The 26,682-nt window shown below is 38.6% G+C and overlaps 1 protein-coding gene across 7 annotated transcripts; it reads left to right on the forward strand.

Annotated features, from left to right (window-relative positions):
• Window positions 1-14,072: 14,072 nt before the first annotated feature.
• Window positions 14,073-25,868, forward strand: LOC132608829 (probable ethylene response sensor 1). 7 transcript variants are annotated; one of them, XM_060322586.1, is made up of 7 exons: window positions 14,073-14,241; window positions 14,378-14,461; window positions 16,116-17,044; window positions 23,732-24,100; window positions 24,211-24,477; window positions 24,910-25,037; window positions 25,226-25,868. In XM_060322586.1, the coding sequence occupies exons 3-7, from the start codon at window positions 16,136-16,138 to the stop codon at window positions 25,464-25,466; spliced, it is 1,914 nt and encodes a 637-aa protein (XP_060178569.1). In that variant the 5' UTR covers window positions 14,073-14,241; window positions 14,378-14,461; window positions 16,116-16,135; the 3' UTR covers window positions 25,467-25,868. The 7 variants fall into 7 exon arrangements, with proteins under 7 accessions (XP_060178569.1, XP_060178572.1, XP_060178574.1 ...); XM_060322589.1 differs by having other exon boundaries at window positions 14,378-14,441; XM_060322591.1 differs by lacking the exon at window positions 14,378-14,461.
• The last annotated feature ends 814 nt before the right edge of the window (window positions 25,869-26,682 follow it).

Raw genomic sequence — 26,682 nt, forward strand, 5'->3', positions numbered from 1 at the left:
GTGAAACCACCCACAGATCGGGCCTTCTTATTTTGTTCCCTGTCTAGCCGTTCTTCCCCCTTCCAATTCTCTTGTTGCTCGGCAAACCCAACCAAGGAATTACCGTTCTTGACCTCAGCAGTGGTATGGTTAGTGACCCTGGTGGCTCGTCCGCCAGGCGATGATTTAGAAGCACCATTGTTTCCCTGATTACCAGTCCTCGTAGGAGTTAAAGCCATTTCTGCGGGGCACGAATTATTGGACACGTCAGAATGATCCTAAAGGAAGTTCAGGCTCTATAGCACAATCTAGAATAAAGAGGAGTGAGAAACACCTATAAATGCCCTGGTAGTCTTTCGATCATGCAGGTGATCAGGCTGCACAAGGAAGACTCCACTAGACAAAGCTCCACAGACACAAACAACTCCTAGGACACATTTAAACCTAGGCTCTGATACCAAGCTTGTCACACCCCAAAATCCACCCCAGACGTGACCGGCATCCGACGTTATGAACAATATCGGAAGAACCTAAACGACACAATAATAATACTTGAACCCGCCAGGTTCAACATTCGCCTCCAACAATTTATAAATTAAATGTAACACATTATGATCACATGAATTAAATCAGCGGAAGTCTTTATAAGTAAATAGTCATAAACGTGGCAAACACCCATTAAGTCGTACGAGACTTTGACAATCTACCCACAATTCTAACAACTATCTATGGAGCTTCTAAGTGACATAATAATCGTCAAACTTCGGGACGCAGCCCGAAAATCTAGAATAATAAATGAAACAAGAAGTGTCCCACGAACAAGGATGTGGGCTCACCCAAATCAGCAGCAGCAGCAAGTCCTCTTAAGCGTCGAAAGTATCACGAACCTGCTCTTCTTCGTTACCTAACACACCATCAAAAACAACAATGGTATGCCTGAGTACTTTCATACTCAGTGAGTGCCTCGGGGACAACAAGTATTATAAAAATAAAATATAATAATACATAAAGAAATCAGTTCTGAAAGGATAGTATAAAAGCAGTCATTCCCCTTTTGTGATTCTTAATATCATTTGCTAAACAGTTTACAAAGCCATTAATCGATATAAAAACAGGTATTCAGCATATGTATCTCAATAAGAATTGTCAAAATCAATTACAAAGCCTTTTTGTCAATTTATAACTTCAAATATGCCTTTCTAATCAATTAAGATTGTCAACAACCGTTCCATGAGAGAATAAGAATATCACACATGCCAATACAGGCCCAAGAATCAATCATATCGCGCATAGCGCACCACACCGAAACATATAATTCTCGGTGACCACTCATCCTCCTGAATGGTTAGGCATAAACATAACAATAAAGTCCATGGCATAGAAGCCGATTCACAAATTGTCTCAAAGCAGTCACACCATCAATAACATTAAAGTTCATTACGCATATCGATCAACGAAATACATATTAACTGAACTCCTTACCATTTACCATGCCAAGTATTTCACTTACGCATTCAATATCACCACAAGCCACTCACAGGCAACAAGATACAAAGCAAGCCACTCGTAGGCAAACTAATCAATCAATCGTTACTCCGGGTTAGGAAACCACGGAGGCTAATCGTCCTCTGGACTAGCACAGCAATAGATACTCCGACCTAGGAAGCAAGGGAGGCTAATCGTCCTCTGGACTAGCACAGCAATAGATACTCTGGTCTAGGAAGATACGGAGGCTAATCGTCCTCTGGACTAGCACAGCAATAGATACTCCGGTCTAGGAAGATACGGAGGCTAATCGTCCTCTGGACTAGCACAGCAATAGATACTCCGGTCTAGGAAGATACGGAGGCTAATCGTCCTCTGGACTAGCACAGCTTGCCCATACAGGCCCAAACACAAACAAAATACAAATCATGTCATATTACCAAATTATCAATCATGGCTTAGAGCCGAATCTCACTTCTCAAGTCATCATCTCAAATAGAGGAATTTCAAGTTACAACTGATTGAGAATCTTATTCAAATATCTTATTCAATTTCAAGTTTAAGAAACCCATTTAACAACAAAACAAGTTGAAAGTCCAACCTTTAGAAGATTAAGTTCAATCATCCAATAATGGGGAAAAATGAGTTTCACAAAGTAGTATAGTTCGTGTAAGGTTCGATGCGGGCTTGACCCTACACACGCATGACCTTGTCTAAAAGAAATCATCTTTGTAGTCAAATTATCATTACGGACCATTATGCCATATTGAAAGGATAAGTCATTCCAACCAATGTTTGAAAACGTATAACTTCTTTACGAAAGATTTCCATGTCTTAAATCATCAATGAGAATATCATTACCAACCCTTAACCATCATTATTAAACATATCTTATAGAGGAAAACATTCATAATATCACATACATATATAGGGTTTGTTACAATCTAGGTTTAATGTGGGTTTGTCCCCTCACACACATTAACCACCATTTAAACATGAATTAGAGTTCAAGGAACATGAAAAGATTGCTTTTCCTTTCATTCATTAAAGGATCTTGAATAATATTTATACTTCCAAATTCAAGAACAACAGCTTATCAACAACATCAACAACAATCTCAACAATTATTTTATATCAATATCCAACTAATTCTATCCATTTAATCATACCAAAACAGCCTACAAATCATTTGATATCCAAAAATTATAACCGAGCTTTCAATGTCATTTTCTCTATTCTAACCCGTCAAATCTATCAATGGTAGGGGTAAGAACATTATTAAAATCTTAGACATACATTAGGGTTTTGTATGAGAAGTTCACCCTTTTTATTCAATAAAGAACTTTCAAGAAAAGAAGTCATGCATTCCAAAATACGATTTTCAAAAGAGACATACCTTAATTTGTTAAACAAGATTTAACAATTCACTTTTCTATTGAAGAACACCCAAAACCTAGCTTGAATCACTTTGGAAGGAAATATGTTGCAAACCCTTAATTGCTCCAAAACTTGAATTAAAGACTTGAATTTTGGAGAAGATTTCCTAAATCTTGATTCTTGAACCTTGAAATGGGTTTTCTTGAAAACCCTAGATTAGGAAGAATGATTTCTTGTTTAGATTATAAGGATGGGTATTAGAATTGAGTTGGAATAATTAAAATGGACTTACCTTGGTGTTCTTGATGTTGGAGGAGAGTAGGAGGTCGTTCTAGGGTTTGAAGGAATGAAAAATAATTAGTTGAACTGGTATGGATGAATATATACTGTCCTGTGAAATTGCAATTTACGACCTGAATAGTGCTGGTCGTATTTTCAGTTTACGGGTCGTAAACTGCAATACGGGCCGTATTTTGCAATACGGACTGCACTGCGTCTCTTCAGTAAAATGGTCATACCTCTTTGCACAGATGTCCGTTTGACCCCCGTAATATACCGTTGGAAAGGTATTTCAATTCTCTACAACTTTAATCAAGGAGGTTTTCCCAAATTCCAAATACATTTTGAAATACGGGCCGTAAAGTGAAATACGGTCCGTATTTAACCATATGACCTCAAAATGTCAAATTCCAGAATGTTCAGAAATTCTTGGTTTCAGTTTACGGGCACTGTTCATGGGCGTAAATTGAAATACGACCACTGTTCATGGGCGTAAACCACCATCTTACAACTGAACAGAGAAATTCTAACTCCCACATTCTTTATCTGATTTTCTAAGTCTAGGATCATGATCAAAGTTTAAGTTAAAGGTACGGGGTGTTACAGTAGTATTCTATCTTGCTCTGCTTGTGACACTCCTCCGAAATATACATAAATCTTGCCAAGATTTGCTTGAAGACCTGTAGCTTGAGAGAAGTTAATGAAACATTGATGAAGAAATGTCACTGAGGCTAAATCACCTCTGAAAAATAATAAAAGATCGTTAGCAAAACAGAGGTGGCTCAGTCCCAATTTAGCACATTTTGGATGGAATTTGAACCCTTTGTCATCCTTTAGCAAGTTCAATAGACGATTGAGATACTCCATATCAATTGCAAACAAAAAAGGGGACATCGGGTCCCCTTGCCTTAGTCCTCTAGCAGCTACAAATGGGGTAGAGGGTTCACCATTAATCAGGACATTGTAGCTAACTGTTTTGACACATTCCATGACCCAATGAGTATATTGAACAGGGAATCCTAGCTCAAGCATCAGCTGCTCTAGATAAACCCATTCCAATGAATCGTACGCCTTTTGGAGGTCTATTTTAATCATACGCCTAGGTGAAATATGCCTCCTAGTATATCCTTTCACCAATTCATGAGCAAGAATTATGGTATCACCTATTTTCCTTCCTTGGATGAACCCTGCTTGCGCCTCACATATCACCGTCGTCATCACCTTTTGCATTCTTGAGGCCAATATCTTTGAGATGAGTTTGTAAATCACTGAACAACATGCTATAGGTATAAACTCTTTTATAGTTGCAGGGTTGGAATTCTTGGGCACAAGAGTAATAGTAGTACAGTTGATTGGCTTATATAGGGTACATGTACGAAAGAAGTCCATAACTGCTTCTACGACATCCTGTTTAATGATCCTCCAAGATTTTTTGAAAAACACAGAGTTGAATCCATCTATTCCGGGGGCTTTTTCATCCTCGATAGAGTCCAGGCTAGAGTGAATTTCTGCTTCGGTCACAGGTGCACAGAGTTGCAATCTTTGCTGTTAAGATAGAGTTGATCCTTGCTTCATGACTAGTTTATTAATAGCTGGCAAATGTTAAGCAGATGTTCCCATTAGTCCTTTGTAGAAGCTGAGAATTTCTTCTTTGATATCATTTGGCTCTGTCAACTGTCGACCACCGAGAGATGTAAGCTGATGGATTTTCTTCCTTTGGCTTCTCTCCTTTACTACAGCCGTAAAATATTTTGTATTAGAGTCACCTAGTCTGATCCACTTGGCCCTGGATTTCTGTTTCATGATGCTTTCCTCCACTATAGACCACTTCTCCAATTCCTGAATTATGGTTTTCTCTTGAATTTGTAGACTCTCACGCCATTGTGATATGATTTTTTGTTGAACATAAGCCAGATCAGTCCTTTCTTGTTCTATTTTCTGGACTACAGTTTTGAACTCTTCATTATTGTCACGACCCAACTAGGGGCTATGAAGGGTACCCGGGGCTAACCACCCAGCACCACTTATACTATTACCCATCGTACACATCAAGCGTTCGTTCATTAGTCTTATACTCAAATCATAGGAAAACCACTTTTCACATTGAAACATAGTTACCTTTATATACATAAGCCCTTCGGCTATCAATATATATATACACGTGGGAAAAATCGTGAGACCATATTACCCACACATGCGTATCTACGAGCCTCTACTAGAGTACTAGACATATGGACGGGACAGGACCCCGTCATGCCCAAAACATATATATACACAAAAGAGTAAATCAATGGCACCTCCGGAACAATGGAGTGCTCTCAAGTCTGCTAGTAGCTCCTACGAGTCTGGATCACCTCCCTGTCTACCTGTAGGTATGAACACACTGTCCAAAGAAAACGGACGTCAGTACGAACATTGTACTGAGTATGTGAGGCATCAACAATAACAATACATCAATGAAATAAGGAAGCATCAAATGAGAAGCAGACTATCAACTATAAAAGAAATAATGCATGCTGGCTTACTCCATAATCATCATCATATCATGTATGCATATATGTATAAACTGCCCGACCATATAGGTACGGTGTGATAATCATTAGCCTGCGTCCAGGCCTCCCGCGTTCGGGGTACCATCTCATGCCGCCCACTAGTGGTGTCTGCCCATGCCACCTAGACATGGTGTATACGCTGCCCGCCTTAGCGGTGTCTGCCCGGCCATATAGGCGCGGTGTAATCTCATCATCATGTACTCGTCATAATGCATGCATAGAACTCAAAGGCAGCTATACTTTATCGGGGTGACATAAGGTCGTGAACCTCCGATTCCATTATGGAGCATTCATAAGCATTCTGCCTCACCTTGAAGGAATTAGCATATAAGGTGAGTGTATACAATGAACAACATCAATGGATTGTAGTTAACATCATTAGCTTTGTAGAAACATTATATTCGTGAACTCTAGAATCTTTGGACTTAAGCTCATCATCATCATGTTCATAATATCTCTTATTTTTAACTCATATGGCTATTCATGAACATAGACTCTTAGTTTTTCGGAATGTAGGAAATTCATGGAGAAGGAGGGAAGATCATGTCATAAGATTCATGCCTTAGAAAGAAGGGATTAGCCTCACATACCTTTTTCCTTTAGCTATTCTACCGCTTGATCGTTCTCCTTCAATGCTCACGTCTTTACCTTCAAGGGAGTTCGTATTAACATTAGCTAAACGATTATAAGAACGTGCTTACTAAAGCTAGAGAAAATTGGGCAGCATTTCCTTTGTTTATACAACTTTCCTCATATCACATATCGACTCCCAAGCATCCATAACAACATTCACAATATTATAGGCAACAATCATCATTCATCTACATTATCCACATTTCACAATTTCACTTCAATTCCTCCATAACTAGGGTCATAGTATAATATTACACCCGTCTCTTCATAATGGTTCTCCCATGTTCTTAATGTCATCTGTAACATATTTATAATCACAACATGTCAAGAATCATGATCCATTCCAAGCTACTACTCAAACTGTCACTATTCTTACATTCATAACCCATTTTCTATCTCCTTCTACAATTCAAGTCTTTCAACCTCTCAATACTTTAAACAACATGGAATGATCATAAAACTTACCTTTGATAGTGTGGGAATGAGCTTTAAGTGGAAATACTTCACTTGAGCAAACCCCTAGTTCCACTTCCCATGAGATTTCTTGCCTTAGATGAACCCTAGTGAGTTTTTTGCACTTGTTTCTCTTGATTGATGAAGTTGATCCTTAGTTTCACTTAGATTCTTGTAGATGAAGAGTGGAGAGAGATCTAGAGGGTTCTTGAGGTGTGGAGAGAAAATGAGAAGACGGGAAATGAAAATAATGAACTTGGGTCCCTTATTTAAAAACTTTAAATTCTGTCCCGACTAAATTATACGAACACTTATACGGTTCGTATAAATTTATACGGTCCGTATAAGTGACCGTAAAATTATCCCAGCAACAACTCATTCTGTGACCATTATACGGCACATTATACGGTCCGTATAATTTTATACGATCCGTCTAAGTGACCGTATAATTCCATCAGTGAGGGACCTTCACTGTGACGATTCTGCGGACCATTATACGGACCATATAATTGGTCGTATAATCTATCTCTTCTCCGATTTTGTTCTCGTCACTTCGCTTGATCTCAAATCCTTATAGAACCTTCTTGATACTTGTTTAACACCTCGTTAACAATCTAAGGGATATTATAACTCTTCTCCAAAACATCATTAAGTCATCATTAATTCGATACTCGTAAATCCTGCTCGACACACAACATATACCTTGCTTTCCTTAACAACTTTCGTCTCCTACCTCAAATGTCTTTGAAATCTCATTTAGAATCATCAAATGCTATTTCTTACGTATTAAAACATCGTATACGTCGTGCCCTTCGTTAGTCTATTCACTGTGCATTAACGGAAAAAAAAAATCGGGGTGTAAATTGTTATTTAGCTTTTTGAATCAAGGTTTAAGTGCCATTAGCTTTGACCAAGCATTTGCCATACCATTTATTGCTAACCTCGAGTTCCATTTCTCCTCCACAATAGTGAGGAAATTATTATGCTCAGCCCAGACGTTGAAAAACCTGAAAAACACCCTAGTAACCTTCTGTGAATCAGTTAACGTCAGCAGCATGGGAGAATGGTCTGATATGTTTAGCAAATCATATTCAAGAATCACATGCCCCCATTTCATCATCCATTCAGTGTTGCCAAAGGTTATATCCAGCCTGCTGCACACTCTATCATCCCCATATTATTTATTATTCCAAGTGTAATAGTCTCCCTTCCAAGGTAATTCATTAAGTAAGTTGTCATGCATGCATTCAGCAAAATCTTTAATGTCAGCAAACTGCACAGGATTATTGGAGAGTCTGTCTTGAGGATATAACAATGCATTAAAGTCTCCACTAATTATCCATGGCCCAGAAATACCTTGTGCTAGATCTTTAAGGTTGTCCCAAAGTGATCTCCTCTGTTCAATGATATTAAGACCATATATAACAGTTAAGTAACATTCAGTAGGCTCTACAATTCCCCTGACCATACAATGTATCATTTGATCTGCCTCTTTAAGAGGAGAAATATTATATCTGTTTGTGTCCCAAATCACCTATATCCTGCCATTACTAGCTGATTGGTAGTTGTGTGTGTGCCCCCATCCCGGAAAAATATTATGCAGTACTGTATTTGTTTTAGGTTGCTTAACTCTCGTCTCAATTAAACCAGCCAGTGTAATATGTTTATTCTTCGACAGTTTTTTCACTTCTTTCTGCTTGTATCTCTTATCACCCCTCTTATGTTCCAAAACAACCAAGTCATAATTGATATTGTCCTCCTTTATCAGGAGGGTTGGAGCTATCAGACACACTAATGCTGTTAACACCAGTAGATCTATTCTTAAGAGGCATAGAATACAGGATTGGGAAGTTTTCAAGTGTAAAATCTGGGCTATTACACTTCTCCTTGCCTCTAACCAGTTGATCTTGAGGTTGAGCTTTCTGTGGGCTGGTGTTTTTTGGTTCACTTCGGGTAGGGGATGTCTGTTTAGGTGGGACCATAGAGTTATTGGTCTTTGCTGGTGTGTTGGATGCTTGAGGGACCTGTACTGTCTCCTTGGTCATCCATTGTTGAATTTGGTTCCTCCGACCCCCTTTCCTTCTTGGTCTAGTTGGCACAATAGGCTGAGTAGCAGGAGCACATTTGTGGCCTATGGTTTGACAAACCTCACAAAACAATGGTTTCCAATCATAGGTGACAGTTGAGCAAAGGTTCCTCCATTGGGATCCATCACTGTAATTTCATTAGGTAACGGCTTAGTCACATTCACCTCTATAAGTATTCTTGCAAACGATACCCTAGTCTGCTTGGCTGTACACTCGTCAGCAAACATAGGGGCACCTATAGAACTTGCTATCCGACTCAAAGAATTTGGTCCCCAATAATTCATAGGCAGTTAAGGAAACTTAACCCATAAGGGAATTTTTGTGGGAAATTCCTTGTCAAAATCAAAATCGGCTGTCCAAAGTTTAAGTATCAAAGGTCGAAAGTTAATCATATACGGTCCTTCAGTCAAAATCTTTTGCATATCCTCCAGTGGCTGAAATTTAACAATAAAATATCCGTCCTCATGAAGAAAGATATCAGGCTCAGCAACATTCCAATTTTGCGATACAAATCGATACATAGCATTATACCCCGGGCATTCACCAATAACATACACAATTAATGCACACCGCCACTTCTCTGTTTCCCTATCAACTTCATCTTTTTCCAATTGCACTACTATCTTACCATCAATGATTTGAGGAGGGATATATTCAAGGGCCATACCGTTACTCGCAGATCTGTTTTGTTTGAACATATTCACCCATGGCGCTGTAGGTGGCTCTTCTTCCTCTAGGTCAGATTCAGCTACTAGTCCGGTTACTGCATCGTTAGTAGGAGCTGCACCGGTCGCCAAATCTGTTCCACTTACTACATTGGGCGGAGTGGCTGCTGGAGGGGGTGTTTAATTGCAATTGTCGTGCCGCTCCATTCGAACTCGAAGAAATTCCACTCGTTTCTGCACTAGCCACTGGAATTGCAGCTAGGGTTTTAGTCACCGGTGTTTCTCGTTGCATATCTACAGCTGGTACCCGTGCCCCCACAGAGCTACCGAAAGTAGCCATTGGCACTTTTCGTGGTCGGCCTCGACCTCGGGTCGATTCCTGACCCTGTGCCTGTGTTTTTGCTCGTCTTCTAGCCATGGTCACCGCGCCGGCGTACGATAACAACCCTACGCCGAGAGCATGGAGAGAGAAACTTTTGATATTAGATGGCTTGTTATACTAGGGATCGTGGAAGTTGGCGCAGCCTTAGCATATATACATTTAACTTTCAATTACTTCAAATGTGCACTTTTAATCCCTTTGCTTATGAATATTCACAATTTTTTTTTAGAATTATTAACCGTCCCACTATTTAATTACCAATATTTCATCTTAAATTTGTATCCTGCTCAATATTTAAGGGTAATATACTTTTAAAATAGTCCAAATATAACATATTTCCAATATAAAGGGACCAAAATAATACTTTTTAAATAATCGAAAGTTAAAGTATAATGTCATATATATATTACAAGGATCAAAATTAGTATTTACCAATAACTGAGGAATCAGAATTGTTATTCTCCCAAAGAGCAGTTGGTTGACATTTTAGTATCCACAATCTTCTTGTTTAATTTAAAATTAGAGTTGAAAATGGATTTAATTATAACTTGTTATGGCCACCAGGAAATATAATAGCAAAGGCAAGCTTTGATCTCATTTTATCAACACAAAGATCAAACAAAATATCTATATCAAGTAGCAAATCCAAATGTAGAATTAAAAGAGGAGATTTGAGTTGTTCTAATTTGACCAAATATTGCCTTAAAATGGTGTTATATGCCAATCTTAAAGATCAATGAGTTTCTAGATCAACGTCAAGATAACTTCATAATTCAATATATGTGAATTTCAGATTAATAAATTGCTTGAAACACGGAGAATTTTAGAGCCCGTTTGGATTGGCTTATAAGTTGCCTATAAGCTGTTTTTAGCTTTTTTGAGTGTTTGACTGGCCAGTTTAAAGCCATTTTGTGCTTAAAATAAGCCCAAAAAATTAATTGAGCCCGTTTGGCTTAGCTTATCTAAAGCAGCTTATAAACCCCCCAAAAAAAAGTTAGACTACCCCAATTTTTTATTTTTTTTTGGCTAATAAGCTAACAACTTATAAGTTGCTTTTTTTAAGCCCATCCAAACAGGCTCTTAACACCTTAAGAAAAGGTGTCGAATTCTGTAGGCATTTGGCTTGACTGAATATGGAAACTTGATAATTAAGCTCCATAAATTAAATTTTGAAGTGAGGTAATAGCATTTGTGGTTCTTAGATATTACTTTCTCCGGTCTAAAATAATTGAGATTTTAGACTTTGGCACAAGAATTAAGGAATTTACTTACTCCTAAAAGTTAAGAGTTGTATTGACTAAAATACCCTTAATTAAGAGGGGCTTTGAAACTATTACAAGTACTAAACTGGTTCATTAAATTAAGAATGTGTCAAGGTAAACTTGGAAAAAAGAATTAATAAATATCTTCTTGATGGACTAAAACCTTAATTATTTTGGACCAACTTTTAAAGGATAAATCCTCAATTATTTTGGACCGGAGGGAGTGGTAAATTTTAAATTTAGTTCTTGTAATATTTGGCTAAGTATAATTAATTTTTAATTACTTAAAATGTGTTTTTTTATCCTATAATTAAAAAATCAGAATTATTAATTGTTTCGCAGTTGATTTATCCATGTGTTATGTTAAACTTGTACTGTTATGCTATATTTGAAGATAATATATTTTTAAAATAGTTCAAATATAATATAATTAATCTGTTTGGTTCGCGGACTAAGTTATCCCTTTGGTTCGCAGACTAAGTTGTCCTGGAATTATAATCTCAGCACTAATTTATCACACCTGGGAGGTGGGATAAAGCAAAACCTAGTTTGATGGGATATTCATTATTAAGTTTGGGACATAATTTATACTCCGTTTGGTTGAAGGTATAAATTTTGTCCCAAATTTAATTATGTGATATCTTACCTTATCCCATGAACCAAACAACTTGTATGCTGGACAAACATAAATAATCTTAGGGGTCGTTTGATGCATGATATAAGCTGGGATATTCCAACATAACAAACCAAACAGTCAATAAAAAGTGATATCAAAATAACTAATCTTAATAAAACTAATTCCAACATAACACTTGTCTTCAAACCAAACGACCCCTAAATTAAAATATGTTAAATCAATATCACAAAAAATAAAATAAAATTTTATATAAAAGTGCTACTTTCCGTTTCAAAGCTTACCCCATCGTGTTCGAGCAAAACTACCGTGCATGTATGAGTAGCAAATGGTATTACGTCTAAACTTTGCCTTTTTCTAAAAGAAAAATAATAAAATAGAAGACGCCCACTTCAACCGCTAAAAGAGAAAAGTCCAAAAATCCCAAATCCACGGCAAGGGGGCTGTATGATAAGGCTTTTAACCCGTGGGCTAAATTGATCGGTTAACCAATTTAGATGGCACACTCGTGCGACTCACTAAACATTTTTCTTAAAACCAATTACAAGTTGAAATTTGATGTTAAACATGTTCCTAAAATATATGTCAAAATATTACTCCCTCCGGATCATAAAGAGTGTCCGCTTAGCCATATGAACACCTTTTAATAAAAAATAATGTAACTGCTCGACAAAAATAAATAAGTTAAATAAACTATTTCTAATTAAATAAGTTTTGAAATTTGATCGCTTAACACTTAATAAGGACAATTTTGGAAGAGTAGACTATTCCTATTATTTTCGATTACTTTCCATATACTTTCCATATTCTTCCTACTCTTGAATTTTTCAAACATGAGCCATTTTTGTTGGACTAGTTAGTGTTTGATGTGAGCATTTGAGAGAAAGAACTTTCTCCCTCATTGCTAAGGTAGAAAAACACTTAAAACATTTCTTGACGTATTTGGTTTGAATAATTGAGGGAAGTTTCGGAGGTAGCCAAAAAATTTGACTATATTATGAGTTAAAGATAAACACTTGGACCAAATTTAAGTAGCCCGAAATTAATTGGTTTTTCAATCATCTTAGGGTCATGGTTGAAGCTCCTAATAGAGTTGTAAACTGGAAATCACTTGTCGATTCAGAAATTAACTTTGTTCCTATATTGACAATCGAAAGCTTAACTGTATGTTTTCCAACCATTTAGAACACAATTCAAATTCTAGTCTTGGGTTTTTCAAGTGTTGTGCTGCATATTGCAGTGCTTTGAAATTAAGACAAAAGTTCACAGAAAATTAGGTTTCTTAAGCATTCTGCAAACAAAGCCTGAATGGTAATAATATTCATCGTTCGCTTTCATTTGATCTAACTCTATCTTCTTCTTTTTTGGCAATAAAGACCACTCAATTAAAGACTAAAAAAGTTAGATACTGTTTGGAGACATGCTCTAAATTTATTATTGGTTATCAGCCATATTGTTTATGTTACAAATTGACATTATTCTAGCGAAAGTGGTTCCTGCTGTGTTTGCCCAAAGAATAGTAGTGGCATACACAGGAAAAACTAGCAAGATCATCGGGATCACCCATTTTTTTTTCTCTACACCTTCCATGGCAGGGCGTTAGCTACTTGATTCTGCTCCTGATACATGTACTTGACCTGAGGATCCCCTAGACTTATCATCATAGACCTACATTCAATAATACGGGCATTGTAAGTTTCATGTCCTTTCTTTTGTACGCAGCGTTACCCTGTATTTCTGCCAGAGATTGTTTTCACAGCTCGAACCCGTGAACTCCTGGTCACATGGCGCTAAGTTTACGAAGTAAAGGAAATTTATTGCTAGTGGTGATCTAGTCTTACTTGCTGGGAGAGAGGAAGCTTTCGCAACATCCTTTTCATCTAGATAGCAAGCGATCATTCAACAATGAACGAGAAACTTGCTATCAATATTGAGTATTTAATTCTTAAATTATAACACTTTCACGTGTACTTAATTTCAAAATTATGTTCGTTTAATGTATTAAATCGTCTAAATAAGCATAGTGATATTTAACTTAGAATTTTCCACCAAAACCACGATAAAAATGGTAGGAAATCGCTCTGACTTTTTTGTTCTTAAAACAATTTAGATAACTCAACTAATTTTCCTTTTCACTAAACATTAACCAAAATTATCGTGACCATAGATCTAATCAACAAAAAAAAATGTTGCACACGTGTGAAGTGGTTCACGCTAAGCGTGATTCCTATGAGAGGGGTTTAAGTCTTTTTTTCCTCTCTTAATTACTTCCCTCCACTTTACTTGCACTTTTAGTTGAGACACGCTTCTCAAAAATCAAAATTCAATTTCCAAAAAGAAAATCACCAAATTATCAAACAACTCAAAAAAAAAATCACATAACGACATCCACAATGACAGGTCAAATTGATGTACAAACAAAGCACACGGACCCATGAAGTAGTATAGTTGAAGTGAGATACTGGGATCGCATTTTCCTGTTTTGTATTTATTATATCGAAACGTTAATTTCATTCACAGATTTGTTCGTCTTGCTATCCCACTGTTTTCTCCGTTGCTTGTAACTGATCTGATTTTTTCATATCGCAGGTAAAATAAAATAAAATGAAAATGTGTTGCGAGACAGTATATATGTGTCACAGCAACAAATGAAGTAATTTCGAGATTAAACTGGTTTTTCTCATGATCCTTTTTTTTTTTTTTTTTTTTTTTTTTGGTGGTGATATATTGATGGATAACTTGCTATGCTTGAAGTATTTAAGTTATCTATTATCTATGTTTTTCTAAGGCATGATTTTAATTTTGTTAAATAGAATTCGATACTGAACTGTAAATTGTAGCTTTATTTTCAATATTTAAAGTTTTTTTTTTGGGAGTCTTTTAGGTTTTGCATTGTAAATCTGTGGGGTTTATGTACGAGATTAGCAGAAAATAAATAAACCAAAAATAAATAAATTATTGATTGTGGTAATATATTGCTGAATAACTTGCTATGCTTGAAGTATTTAAGTTATCTGCCATCTATGTTTTTCTATGGCGTGATTTTAATTTTTTGTTATATGGAATTCGATATTGAACTGTAAATTCTAACTTTATGTTCAATATTTAAAGTTTTTTTTTTTTGGGCGTCTTTTAGGTTTTGCATTGTAAATCTGTGGGTTGATTAGGCAGAGATTAACACAAACTAAAACTGAACTTGATTTTATTTGTGGTGATATATTGCTGATATACTTGCTATGCTTGATGTATTTAAGTGCATAAATCCCTTCCAAGTTGCTAAAAAAAAAAATGGAATTCGATATTGAACTGTCAATTGTAGCTTTATTTTCAACGTTTAAGGTTTTTTTTTTTGGGCGTCGTTAGATTTTGCATTGTAATTTTGGGGGCTAGTTATGTCAGAGATTAGCACAAAATATAAATGAACTTGATTGTACTAGGTTTTTAGTGAATAAGTTCCTTCCTAGTTTTGATTAGGGAGAAGGATAAGTGCCTCTCTATTACTGTAGAGAAAATTGAAATTGAGTGTAAATTTGTATTGACATGGATCTAAAATCTTTTAGATGTATAACCTTATAGCCTCATGGAGGTTGAAAAGACCACAGTTACCACTTAACAGATTAATATCAGAAAATAAAGTGGTATGCTTTTTGGAGAGTTCGGGGAAAAAAAAAGGTCTTATAGCTCTTTTTATTTCTTTTCTTGCCTTGTTTTTTTTTTTTCCTCTTTTTGGCTTGGTAGTGTAGATGTTTAATGATGGAAATGAAGGTGAATACCATAATTATGGAGGAACATTCCCTCTGGAGAAATCCACTAAGATAGCGAACAACTAAAAATAGATTGTAGTTGGAGAAACACCACGCTGTACTCAATTTGTCGTTATTCGTTCTCCTGCAATTCCTTCTGTACTACTATGAACTCCTGGATATTGTAAAAAAAAGAATTCAAATAAATTATTCCTTCCTTCAGAAGATCAAAAAATATCTTATAGTATTTCAGAATAACTGTGACGGCGTTGGAAGCTTCTAATTCTTTCCTTAAACTGCTAACAAGTGGTAATATAAAAGACACAGATCAGTCTTTAGGTTGCAGTGATCAGGAATACTTGTATACCTGGAAAAGCGATAACCGACAAATGTTAGTCCGCTGCTAATTTGTTACATCTATTAATGTCTCTTTATTCATTATTTTTTCCATCGAGCTGCTATACGCAAATGGGTGCACTGCATGATAAAGATGTCGTGGACAATGACGTATGCGTTTTTTTTTTTTGTCGTTATTGTGTGTTTTCCCATTTTTGAAGATACATTCCTAATTCTTTGCTTTTCAGATTCTTTGGGACGAAACGAGATGTTGGAATCATGTGATTGCATTGAGGCTCTACTGCCACATGATGACCTGCTAGTTAAATACCAATACCTCGCAGATTTCTTCATTGCAGTCGCCTACTTTTCCATTCCGATGGAGCTTATTTATTTTGTCTACAGATCTGCATGCTTCCCATACAGATGGGTCCTCATGCAATTTGGTGCTTTTATTATTCTCTGTGGAGCAACACATTTTATTAGCTTGTGGACATTCTTTATACACTCTAAGACGGTCGCTGTAGTTATGACCATAGCAAAAATGTTAACAGCTGCTGTGTCCTGTATCACAGCTTTGATGCTTGTTCACATTATTCCTGATTTGCTAAGTGTTAGAACACGAGAATTGTTCTTGAAAGCTCGAGCTGAAGAGCTTGACAAGGAAATGGGCCTAATAAAAAGACAAGAAGAAACTGGGAGACATGTCAGGATGTTGACTCATGAGATAAGAAGCACACTCGACAGACACACAATCTTGAAGACTACTCTTGTGGAGCTAGGTAGGACCTTAAACCTGGAAGAATGTGCGTTGTGGATGCCATGCCAAGGAGGCCTGAATTTGCAACTTTCCCATAATCTGAACAATATAATACCTCTGGGATCTACCGTACCTGTTAATCTTCCTATTATCAACGAGATTTTTAATAGCCCTGGAGCAATACAGATTCCACATACGAATCCGTTGGCAAGGATGAGGAATACTGGTGGTAGATATATTCCACCAGAAGTAGTTGCTGTTCGTGTACCACTTTTACACCTCTCAAACTTTCACATTAATGACTGGCCTGAACTGTCTGCTAGAAGTTACGCGGTGATGGTTCTGGTCCTCCCGATGAATGGCCTAAGAAAGTGGCGTGATCATGAGTTAGAACTTGTGCAAGTTGTCGCAGATCAGGTTCTAATTACTAACTTCCTTTATCTTATTAATCACTAGTTAAAAATGGCAAATTTCCAGGGTTATTATTAGGTCAATGATGTGTAGAGAGTTCAGTATTTTCTGAAATAGAAATGGCCTTTTCACATTACTCTTCATGCATTACTTATTAGCAAATGGAAGTTCTCATTTTTTTCTGAATCAAGACAAATGACCACTGCAAAATGGGAAAAGATGAAGGTTTTGCATGACTACTCCATTTTGCTCCTAAAGTGTTAGTACTTTATGTACTGGAGCAACTATTTCCACTTCAAGATACGCTTATCCACACTCGCTTTAATGTATTTAACCAGCTTGGGCTATATTATTCTCGTCTAAATGGTTTGTTATAAACTTATAATGCTAGATGCACAATGCTGGTAACTATTACTTTCCAATGAGAGCACATAGATTATGTGTAGCTTCTTGATTAGCTCCGTGATTTTCTCCTTTTGCAATTCTTTTCCCATAATCTTTTTGGTATGGTTATGTCCATTGTTGTCCGGACTCGGGTGTGGGTATCCGATACGGATCTAAAGGGCGAATTCTTCTATCACATAAATTTTAGGATTCGAGGGTATGGATGCAAGTGTGGATACGGGTGTTGGGATACGGCTAATAAATGTATATTACGACAAATAAAGATATGTTTCTATTAATCAAAGTTATTGAACTAAAACTAACAAAATTTATTTCCTTGTAAGCACCTAACATTAATCATAAGATATCTCGTGTAACAACAACAACAACCCAGTGAAACCCCACAACGTGGGGTCTGGGGAGGGTAGAGTGTACGCAGACCTTACTCCTACCAAGGTAGGACGGCTGTTTCCGAAAGACCTTCGACTCAATAAACAAAGTATAAAAAAGCATAAAAAGAGGTCAGATAAGGCTAAGAGATTCAAAGCGATATGGAAATGAAATAACGCAAGCGACACAGATAACATAGGTTAATCAAAGCACAGGAAATAACAGATAATAACAGAAATTAGAGCACAAGAAATTATACTGCGATAATGTGACTACTAATAAGAAAGGATAACGAGACTATCTACTAGCCTTCTATCCTAATCTGGGTCCTCCAAACCCTCCTATCTAAGGTCATGTCCTCGGTAAGCTGTAACTGCGCCATGTCATGTCTAATTACCTCTCCCCAATACTTCTTCGGCCTACCCCTACCTCGTCTGAAACCATTCATGGCCAACCTCTCACACCTCCGCACTGGGGCATCTGTGTTTCTCCTCTTCACATGCCCAAACCATCTCAATCTCGCTTCTCGCATCTTGTCTTCCACCGAGGCCACTCCCACCTTGTCCCGAATATCCTCATTCCTAATCCTGTCACTCCTGATGTGGCCACACATCCATCTCAACATTCTCATCTCGGCAACTTTCATCTTTTGAACGTGAGAGATCTTAACTGGCCAACACTCCGCCCCATACAACATAGTCGGTCTAACCACCACTTTATAGAACTTGCCCTTAAGTTGTGGTGGCACCTTCTTGTCACATAGCACTCCGAAAGCAAGTCTCCATTTCATCCACCCTGCCCCAATACGACGTGTGACATCATCGTCAATCTCCCCGCTGCCTTGCATAATAGACCCAAGATACTTGAAACTACTTTTCTTCTGGATGGCATGGGTACCAAGCCTCACTTCCAAGCTACCCTCCTGAGGTGCTTCACTGAACTTACACTCTAAGTACTCTATCTTGGTCCTACTCAGCTGGAGCTAGAGTTGGGGCTGCTTGACGCTCTTCTCCTTTCGAGTGAATTGAATTACTTCGGCTCGGATGCCTTTGATCAAATGGAAGGATGGATGCCTGCCTTTAGCGACTTCGTTCGGTCATTCCTTCTTTACTTGTTCGCTATGGCTTGAGAGTTAATCGCACCAGAGAGTAAGAGATTGAAAAGAGGATCGTTGGACCTCGCTCTCGGGCCCAGAGGCAGAGCAAAGAAAGCCTTAGATCTTTGCTTTAATCAAATCGCACCATCTCTGTAATAGGTAAATGCCTCTAGAAAATCCCAAAATAAAAAGGTCTACTCCTTACTTAAGTTCCCAGGTCCAAAAGCTCATCAACTTGTCCGAGGGATGATGAAGGCGATGCCACAATTAAGGGAACCGCCCTCTTACTCTTTTTTAGATAAGAAAGTATGAGTTCAGTTCCTATTATAGCATTAGCACACTTGGTCGAAGACGAACGAAATTGATTTTAGGTTGTACACCTAATTTTCCTGGGATTGTAGTTCAATCGGTCAGAGCACCGCGGACGGGGAAACTTTATTGAATTGAGTTCGGTGTAGAAGGTTCAAGCAAGGGATGTGAGAAAAGAGTCCCAATAAGTCTTCTTGCAAGTAGATGGGTCATCCAATAGCTCTCCTGCATCTAAGGCCTTTCTCTATAGCTCGAATCGAATAGCTGGGCTACCCCTTCCCTTTAGACTCCAGAGTATGTCTCCAACCCTCCAGCTTAGCGTTAACTCCGCTACGAGTTTCGTCGATCAGGACTATGTCATCCGCGAAAAGCATACACCATGGCACCTCACCTTGAATTTGCCGCGTCAATCCATCCATCACCAAGGTAAATAAAAACGGACTAAGAGCTGATCCTTGATGCAACCCCATCACAACTGGAAAGTGCTCTGAGGCGGGTACACCTTTAGCCTCCAAGCATCTCCATAGGATCTCTCTAATGTACGCCATAGGTACACCTTTAGCCTCCAAGCATCTCCATAGGATCTCTCTTGGAACTTTGTCGTAAGCCTTTTCTAGGTCGATGAATACTATGTGTAAGTCTCTCTTCCTCTCCCTATACTGCTCCACCAGTCTCCTCACAAGATGGATGGCTTATGTAGTTGAGCGTCCCGGCATGAATCCGAACTGGTTCTCTGAAATAGACACGCCTCTCCTCACCCTCATCTCTACCACCCTTTCCCACACTTTCATAGTATGGCTTAGTAGCTTGATACCTCTATAGTTGTTGCAACTCTGGATATCTCCTTTGTTCTTGTATAGAGGGATCATTACACTCGACCTCCATTCTTCGGGCATCATTGTCGTCTTAAAGATGACATTAAACAACCTAGTCAGCCACTCCAAACCTGCCGGGCCCGCGCTCTTCCAAAATTCCCCAGGAATCTCGTCAGGTCCGGTCGCTCTTCCCCTGCGCATCCTACGAACAACACCCTTAACCTCCTCAACCTCCTCAACCTTAATACTCCTGCAATACCCAAAATCGTGACGCCTTCCTGTATGTTCTAAATCTCCCAACACAATGTCTCTGTCCTCTTCTTCATTCAAGGGTTTGTAGAAGTATGACTGCCATCTCCGTCTAATGAGTCTCCTCTACCAATACTTTGCCATGCTCGTCCTTGATGCACTTCACTTGATCCACATCACGGGCCTTTCTCTCCCTCGCCTTGGCTAGCCTGAACAATTTCTGATCCCCTCCTTTCTCTTCTAGTTCAGCATAAAGGCGTTCAAAAGCTGCCGTTTTTGCCGTCGAAACCGCCAACTTCGCCTCCTTCCTCGCCATCTTATAAAGTTCCCTATTCGTCCACTTCTCCACCTCATCCTTGCTTTCTATCAACTTCGCATACGCCACCTTCTTTGCTTCCACCCTCCCTTGAACTTCTCCATTCCACCACCAGTCCCCTCGATGCTGACCACGACTACCTGTCGAGACCCCAACACTTCCCTTGCTACCACCCTAATGCAACTAGCCGTCCTATCCCACATACTGGTCGCATCCCACTACTATCCCAGGCCCTCATATCCTTCAATTTCTCTCATATCTCCAAGGCACTAGTCGTGGTCAAACTCCCCCATCTGATCCTAGGTCGGTCACCACGACCCTTTTTTTCCTCGTCACCTTGATCCCTAAATCCATCACCAAGAGCTTATGTCGGGTTGTAAGATAGTCGCTCGGAATGATCTTACAGTCTTTGCACAGACTTTTATCATCCTTCCTAAGGAGTAAAAAGTCTATTTGAGTCTTAGCCACCGAACTACGGAAGGTTACCAAGTGCTCCTCCTTCTTTGGGAAACTCGAATTGGCTATCACCAACCCAAAAGCTCTTGCAAAATCCAAAAGTGAGACTTCTCCTCCATTCCTGTCCCCGAAGTCAAAGCCTCCATGCACATCATCATAACCTCCCGAAATAGGCTCGATGTGCCCATTGAAATCACCTCCCACGAATAACTTCTCAGTAGGCGGTATGCCTCCCACTAACTCGTTCAAATCCTCCCAAAAGCGCCTCTTCTCCTCCTCGCCTAAGCCCGCATGCGGCGCATATGCACTAATAATGTTCAAGGTGAGCCCTTCAACGACCGCCTTAATCGACATTTTCCTATCAGTGGCTCTCCTAACCTCTACCACCTGATCCCTTAATTCACTATCTACTAAAATGCCCACCCTATTTCTATACTTCGACCTACCAGAGAATCACAGCTTATGCCCGACTACCTCCTTAGCTTTAGGACCTACCCATTTGGTCTCTTGGACACAAGCTATATTAATCTTCCTCTTCTTAAGAATCTTAACTAGCTCTATGGGCTTCCCCGTTAACGTCCCAATGTTCCAAGAACCTACTCTCAACCTAGACGCTCCTTTAACCCACTTACCCCTCCTAGCCCTCGCCCCCGTCCCCGAACGAGAACATGACCCTAGTCTACCATCACTAACCAAAGCCACGAAAATGAGTATGAACTAATAAATTATTCAAAGGTCTAAAGTTAGCAAAATGTAACTACAAGTGTATGGACAAATAATGGATATGGCAACCGGAGGTACCAACTCCAGTTAAACTGAACCTGGTCGCCGCTGGAAAACACTGTTCAACGTCCGAGTTACTGTTCACTGTTGGAATAGTGTTCACAAAGACCTGAAAGGGAGAAAAGAAGAGGGGGGAAAAAGAAAAAAAGAACAAGAAAAGAAAAGGAAAGGAAAAACAAAGGAGAGAGAAAGAGAGGGCTGGCCGGAAAATGGTGCCGGAAAAAGTCGCCGCCGATGGCGCAGCGGTGTTCTGGCAGTGCCAGAAGCAGATAAAAAAAGGGGGAAAAAGGAGAAGAGAAGAAGAAGAGGAGAAGAAGAAAAGGGAAGAGAGAAGAAAAGTAAATCTGGCCGGAAAAGTGATTGGCGTTACCTGGTCGCCGGCGTCACCTGAACAGTGATGAGGTATGGTCGCCGGATGGGGTGGCGGGTTGGGGGGGGGGAGGGATCAGATCTTACCGTTGGGAGAGCAGAGGAGAGAGAAACAGAGATCGAAATACATTCACTTGATAAAAATGAAATATCTCGTGTAATAGATTTTTTTTTTCTTTTTTTTTTTTTTGGTAAACTAGGGAACCCGCAACCGCTACCCTTTGGGTGCGCTCTGGGTAATTCCTGCTCCTAGTGCAATAGCCTGCAAACCACACAGGAGATGTAACTGCACTAGACAAGCCCAGTGCGACGAGCTTAGACTGAGAAGGTTGTCGGTGAGGGGAATCGATCAGGTCTCCCCGGTGGGAAACCACTCGCTGAACCAACTCAGCAACCCTTGCCAGTATAGCAAAGCATTTTCATACTTTATATATATATATATATATATATGACATAAACCGAAAAGGCAAACCAATTTCCTAATCAATCTATACTTCTCGGTCATAGATGTAGTCAAAGCACCCAAGGTAAGTTGACCAAATATGGTGTGGATCCCACACCCATGTCGTGTCGACATGGGTGCGGCAGGGATTTTGAAGAGTCTTTGAAGAGTCTGAACAACATAGATATACACGACATGGATGCGGCATGGATTTTGATTAGTCCGAGCAACATAGGTATGACAATTAAATTCTAGTGTTGGAAGCCTTATGACCTGAAACTTATTGCTGAAGCATCCATATGAATAGGTAAATTTACCTTACCTTATCAAAACAAAATAAAAATAGAATGAATAGGTAAATGCACCACCTTCCAATTTATTGATAATTTACCAAAAAGAAGTTTCTTCGTTAATGTACCCGAATAAACGTGTATGGTCTGAATAGTGTTGCCTTTAAATAAATCATTAAAGATAGTCACATACAATAGTCATGGTTTCTGCTAGAGAGAAAGAGATGAAAGAGAGAAAGAAGACGGAACGAAGAGATTTAGTGAGGTAAGATATGAGCTTATTATTTTACTTACCTTTTAATTTATTTGGAACAGAAAGGAATAGTGGAGCGTAGAATTGCAACCTAAGAAGGATTATTTCTCTCTGTGATCATCACGGGTGATTTGTCTACACAGATAAATGCGTTAATTGCAGTGTGGATAGGGATGTTTAGCCGTTTAGGTGCAGAAATAGCCGCTGTCTTTGGTCAATTGGATTCTACTCCATTATTACATTTATGCTGGTTTTCATGTCCAATCATTGCCCTTGTTTTCTGTTTTGCTTTCTGAAGTTACTTTTGTCTTAGCAACCCTAATAGAAGAAGGCTGCTTTATGTTGTCTACTCCATAACACAAATTAGAAGTAGTCCAATTTAGTTTTGAATTGGAATTCTCTCATTTTAAGCGCAATGGCTTACTAGTAACCCTAATAGAAAAAGGCTGCTATATATTATTTTCTCAAGAACACAAATTAGATCTTTTCCATTTCATTTTTGTATTAGAATTTTGTCATTTTATGTGCAATTGCTTATCAGGTCGCTGTCGCTCTTTCACATGCTGCAATATTAGAAGAGTCCATGCGAGCCCATGATCAGCTCATGGATCAGAATATTGCTCTGGATGTAGCTCGACAAGAAGCAGAGATGGCCATCCGTGCACGTAACGACTTCCTTGCTGTGATGAACCATGAAATGAGAACACCTATGCATGCAGTTATTGCTCTGTGCTCTCTGCTTTTAGAAACAGACTTAACTCCAGAGCAGAGGGTTATGATCGAGACCATATTGAAGAGTAGCAATCTTCTGGCAACACTGATTAATGATGTGCTAGATCTTTCCAGACTTGAAGATGGTATTCTTGAATTAGAAGATGGAACATTCAATCTTCATGGACTCTTAAGAGAGGTAAATGACCATAAACCTGTGCATACCTAGCATACAGCCACACACCAGTAGCATGTTGATTTGCTTTTAGTAAATATGTACATGAATTCGTTATTTACATTGATATGCAGGCCGTTAATTTGATAAAGCCAATTGCATCCTTGAAGAAATTATCTATAACTCTTGCTTTGGCTCTGGATTTACCTATTCTTGCTGTGGGGGATGCAAAACGCCTTATTCAAACTCTCTTAAATGTGGCGGGAAATGCTGTGAAGTTCACTAAAGAAGGTCATATTTCAATTGAGGCTTCAGTTGCAAAACCAGAGTACGCGAGAGATTCTCATCCTCCTGAAATGTTCCCTATGCCAAGTGACGGCCAGTTTTATTTGCGCGTCCAGGTTGAGCACTTCTATCCTCTATCATGGCTTAATGGTTGTACCATGTTTCTTGAGGAAATGAGTATGCATCCAAATGCATGCAGTTCCAAGAGGTTGTTTATTGGCTCGTATGGGGAAAAAGTGTGTTCTCTTTTCCAAAGCCAGCAAAGAATTAGGAATCGAGTTGAAACCTTCTTTGATGGCTAAATCTTTGTATTAAATGTGAAGATATATGCACTTCCCTTTTCCTTCGGATAGTTCCTGTCCTGCAGGACAGAATCTCCTTTTGGTTTCAGTTACTTTTACGGTTGTGGGAGGTTTGGTGGAAGGTCTTCTTTCCATATTACTTTGCAGTTCTAGATTGTTTATTTCATCTTGTGTGGAATTTTAATTAGAAAAAGAGATTTGTATCATTCGCATGAAATTAATCTTGTTCAGATTATGTTCTTGCAGGTTAGAGATTCTGGGTGTGGCATTAGCCCACAAGATATCCCGCTAGTATTCACCAAATTTGCAGAGGCACGAACTACATCAAGTCGAAGTACTGGAGGGGAAGGTCTAGGGCTCGCCATTTGCAGACGGTATGTTTCAAGTTTTAAATTTGGAAGTATAATTTTTTCATAGTGTCCATATTATAAAGGCTTCTACAAGACATCCTCATTTATCTCTGTGGTACAGTGCCTTATTTATATCTTGTTCTGTGTGCTCTCGTGTGCCTTGGGTCGCATTATTCATGCACTCATTTGACATTTGAAACGGATGGATGCAGATTTATTCAACTTATGAAAGGTAACATTTGGGTTGAAAGTGAGGGCCTAGGAAAAGGAACCACTGTCACATTCGTAGTTAAACTTGGAGTCTGCAACCATCCAAATGCATTGCCAGTGCTACCTATGGTCCCTAGAGGCAGGCTGAACAAAGGCAGTGATGATCTCTTCAGGTATAGACAGTTCCGTGGAGAGGAAGGTGGGATGGCTGTGACCGCTCAACGCTATCAAAGAAGTTTGTAAATGACAACAAACATTCGTGACATAATAGTACAGAAGACCAGGACTTGTGAATTTGAGATTTCTTCACAGTTTTGTATGCTCCAATGGCAGTGTCTTGTAACTAACTTAATTCAGTGACTTAAAAGTGAGGTCTAAAACTTGCAGAATCTTGAAAATGTCACTATTTAATTTAAATAGCGAGCTTTAGACAAAAATATGATAGGCCTGCAGTGCTCTTAGGAATATTTACTTGTGGACAAAAACTGCAGTAGCTCATGGGATTGTGATGCAGTGCTGCTTGACAGTTCCCTCGCTAGGCCAGTTCCTTTTGTGAAGTAATATGTCTCTAGCGAAATGTAAACGACAATATCAAATGTATAATTTGTTAGGGCAATACGCGAGAAATAATCATATGTTGGCACTCGTTCGGAGTCAAATATTATACATGATATGAGACATTTTTCTTTACTTGAATCAATCCTGAACTGACCTTAAAGACAATCTTAAATCGCTAAAGAAGATTATGATGGAAAAGATAATCGACAAAATTTATAGCAAGTCTACATGTCCAAAAAAAAAAAAGGAAGAAGAAAACTTACTAAGAACAAATTTAAAGTGCTCGCAAAAAACGTCAGGAAATTCTATTCGTTTCTCAATCGGTACTAGGAGTTAATTGACGAGACACCAAACAAATTGCTTTAAACTCTAACAGACCTTCAATATTAATAGGATCCTATATCCTTGTGAATACCATTTCGAACTGAGATTACAAATGAGCATTATGTTCGTCTTTGTTCTTTTAGTATCAAGGTGGCAGATGAACTTGCATCAAGTTTTGCACTAAAATTTGTATCATAAAGTAAATTTGACAAACAATTATGGTTAATTCTCTATTAAGCCCAAGTCGGTCACCAAGGAAATAAAGCTGAGTTACTTGTTTAAAAATCTGAACACTAACCGCATACATAGCTTAAATAATTGGTAACCACGTACAAACTACCAAATTGATTTGAAGTGACACCAAAGTGAATGTACTATACATGATAATGGTAATAAGCAGTCCTCTAATTTGTTTAGGGGATAAAAGATCCTACTAACGTAAAATAATAGCTTTAGATTAAACTTTACGATCCAGGAATGCTTCCTAGTTCCTACAAACTTAGTTTTACTGTTTTCCTTTGAAGTAAGCACAATGTACAGCACATAGCTTCATGTTCAATCAGGCGTTCTAGGCAAT

Source organism: Lycium barbarum, chromosome 9 (genome assembly GCF_019175385.1).
Source record: "Lycium barbarum isolate Lr01 chromosome 9, ASM1917538v2, whole genome shotgun sequence".
NCBI classification, from domain to species: domain Eukaryota; kingdom Viridiplantae; phylum Streptophyta; class Magnoliopsida; order Solanales; family Solanaceae; genus Lycium; species Lycium barbarum.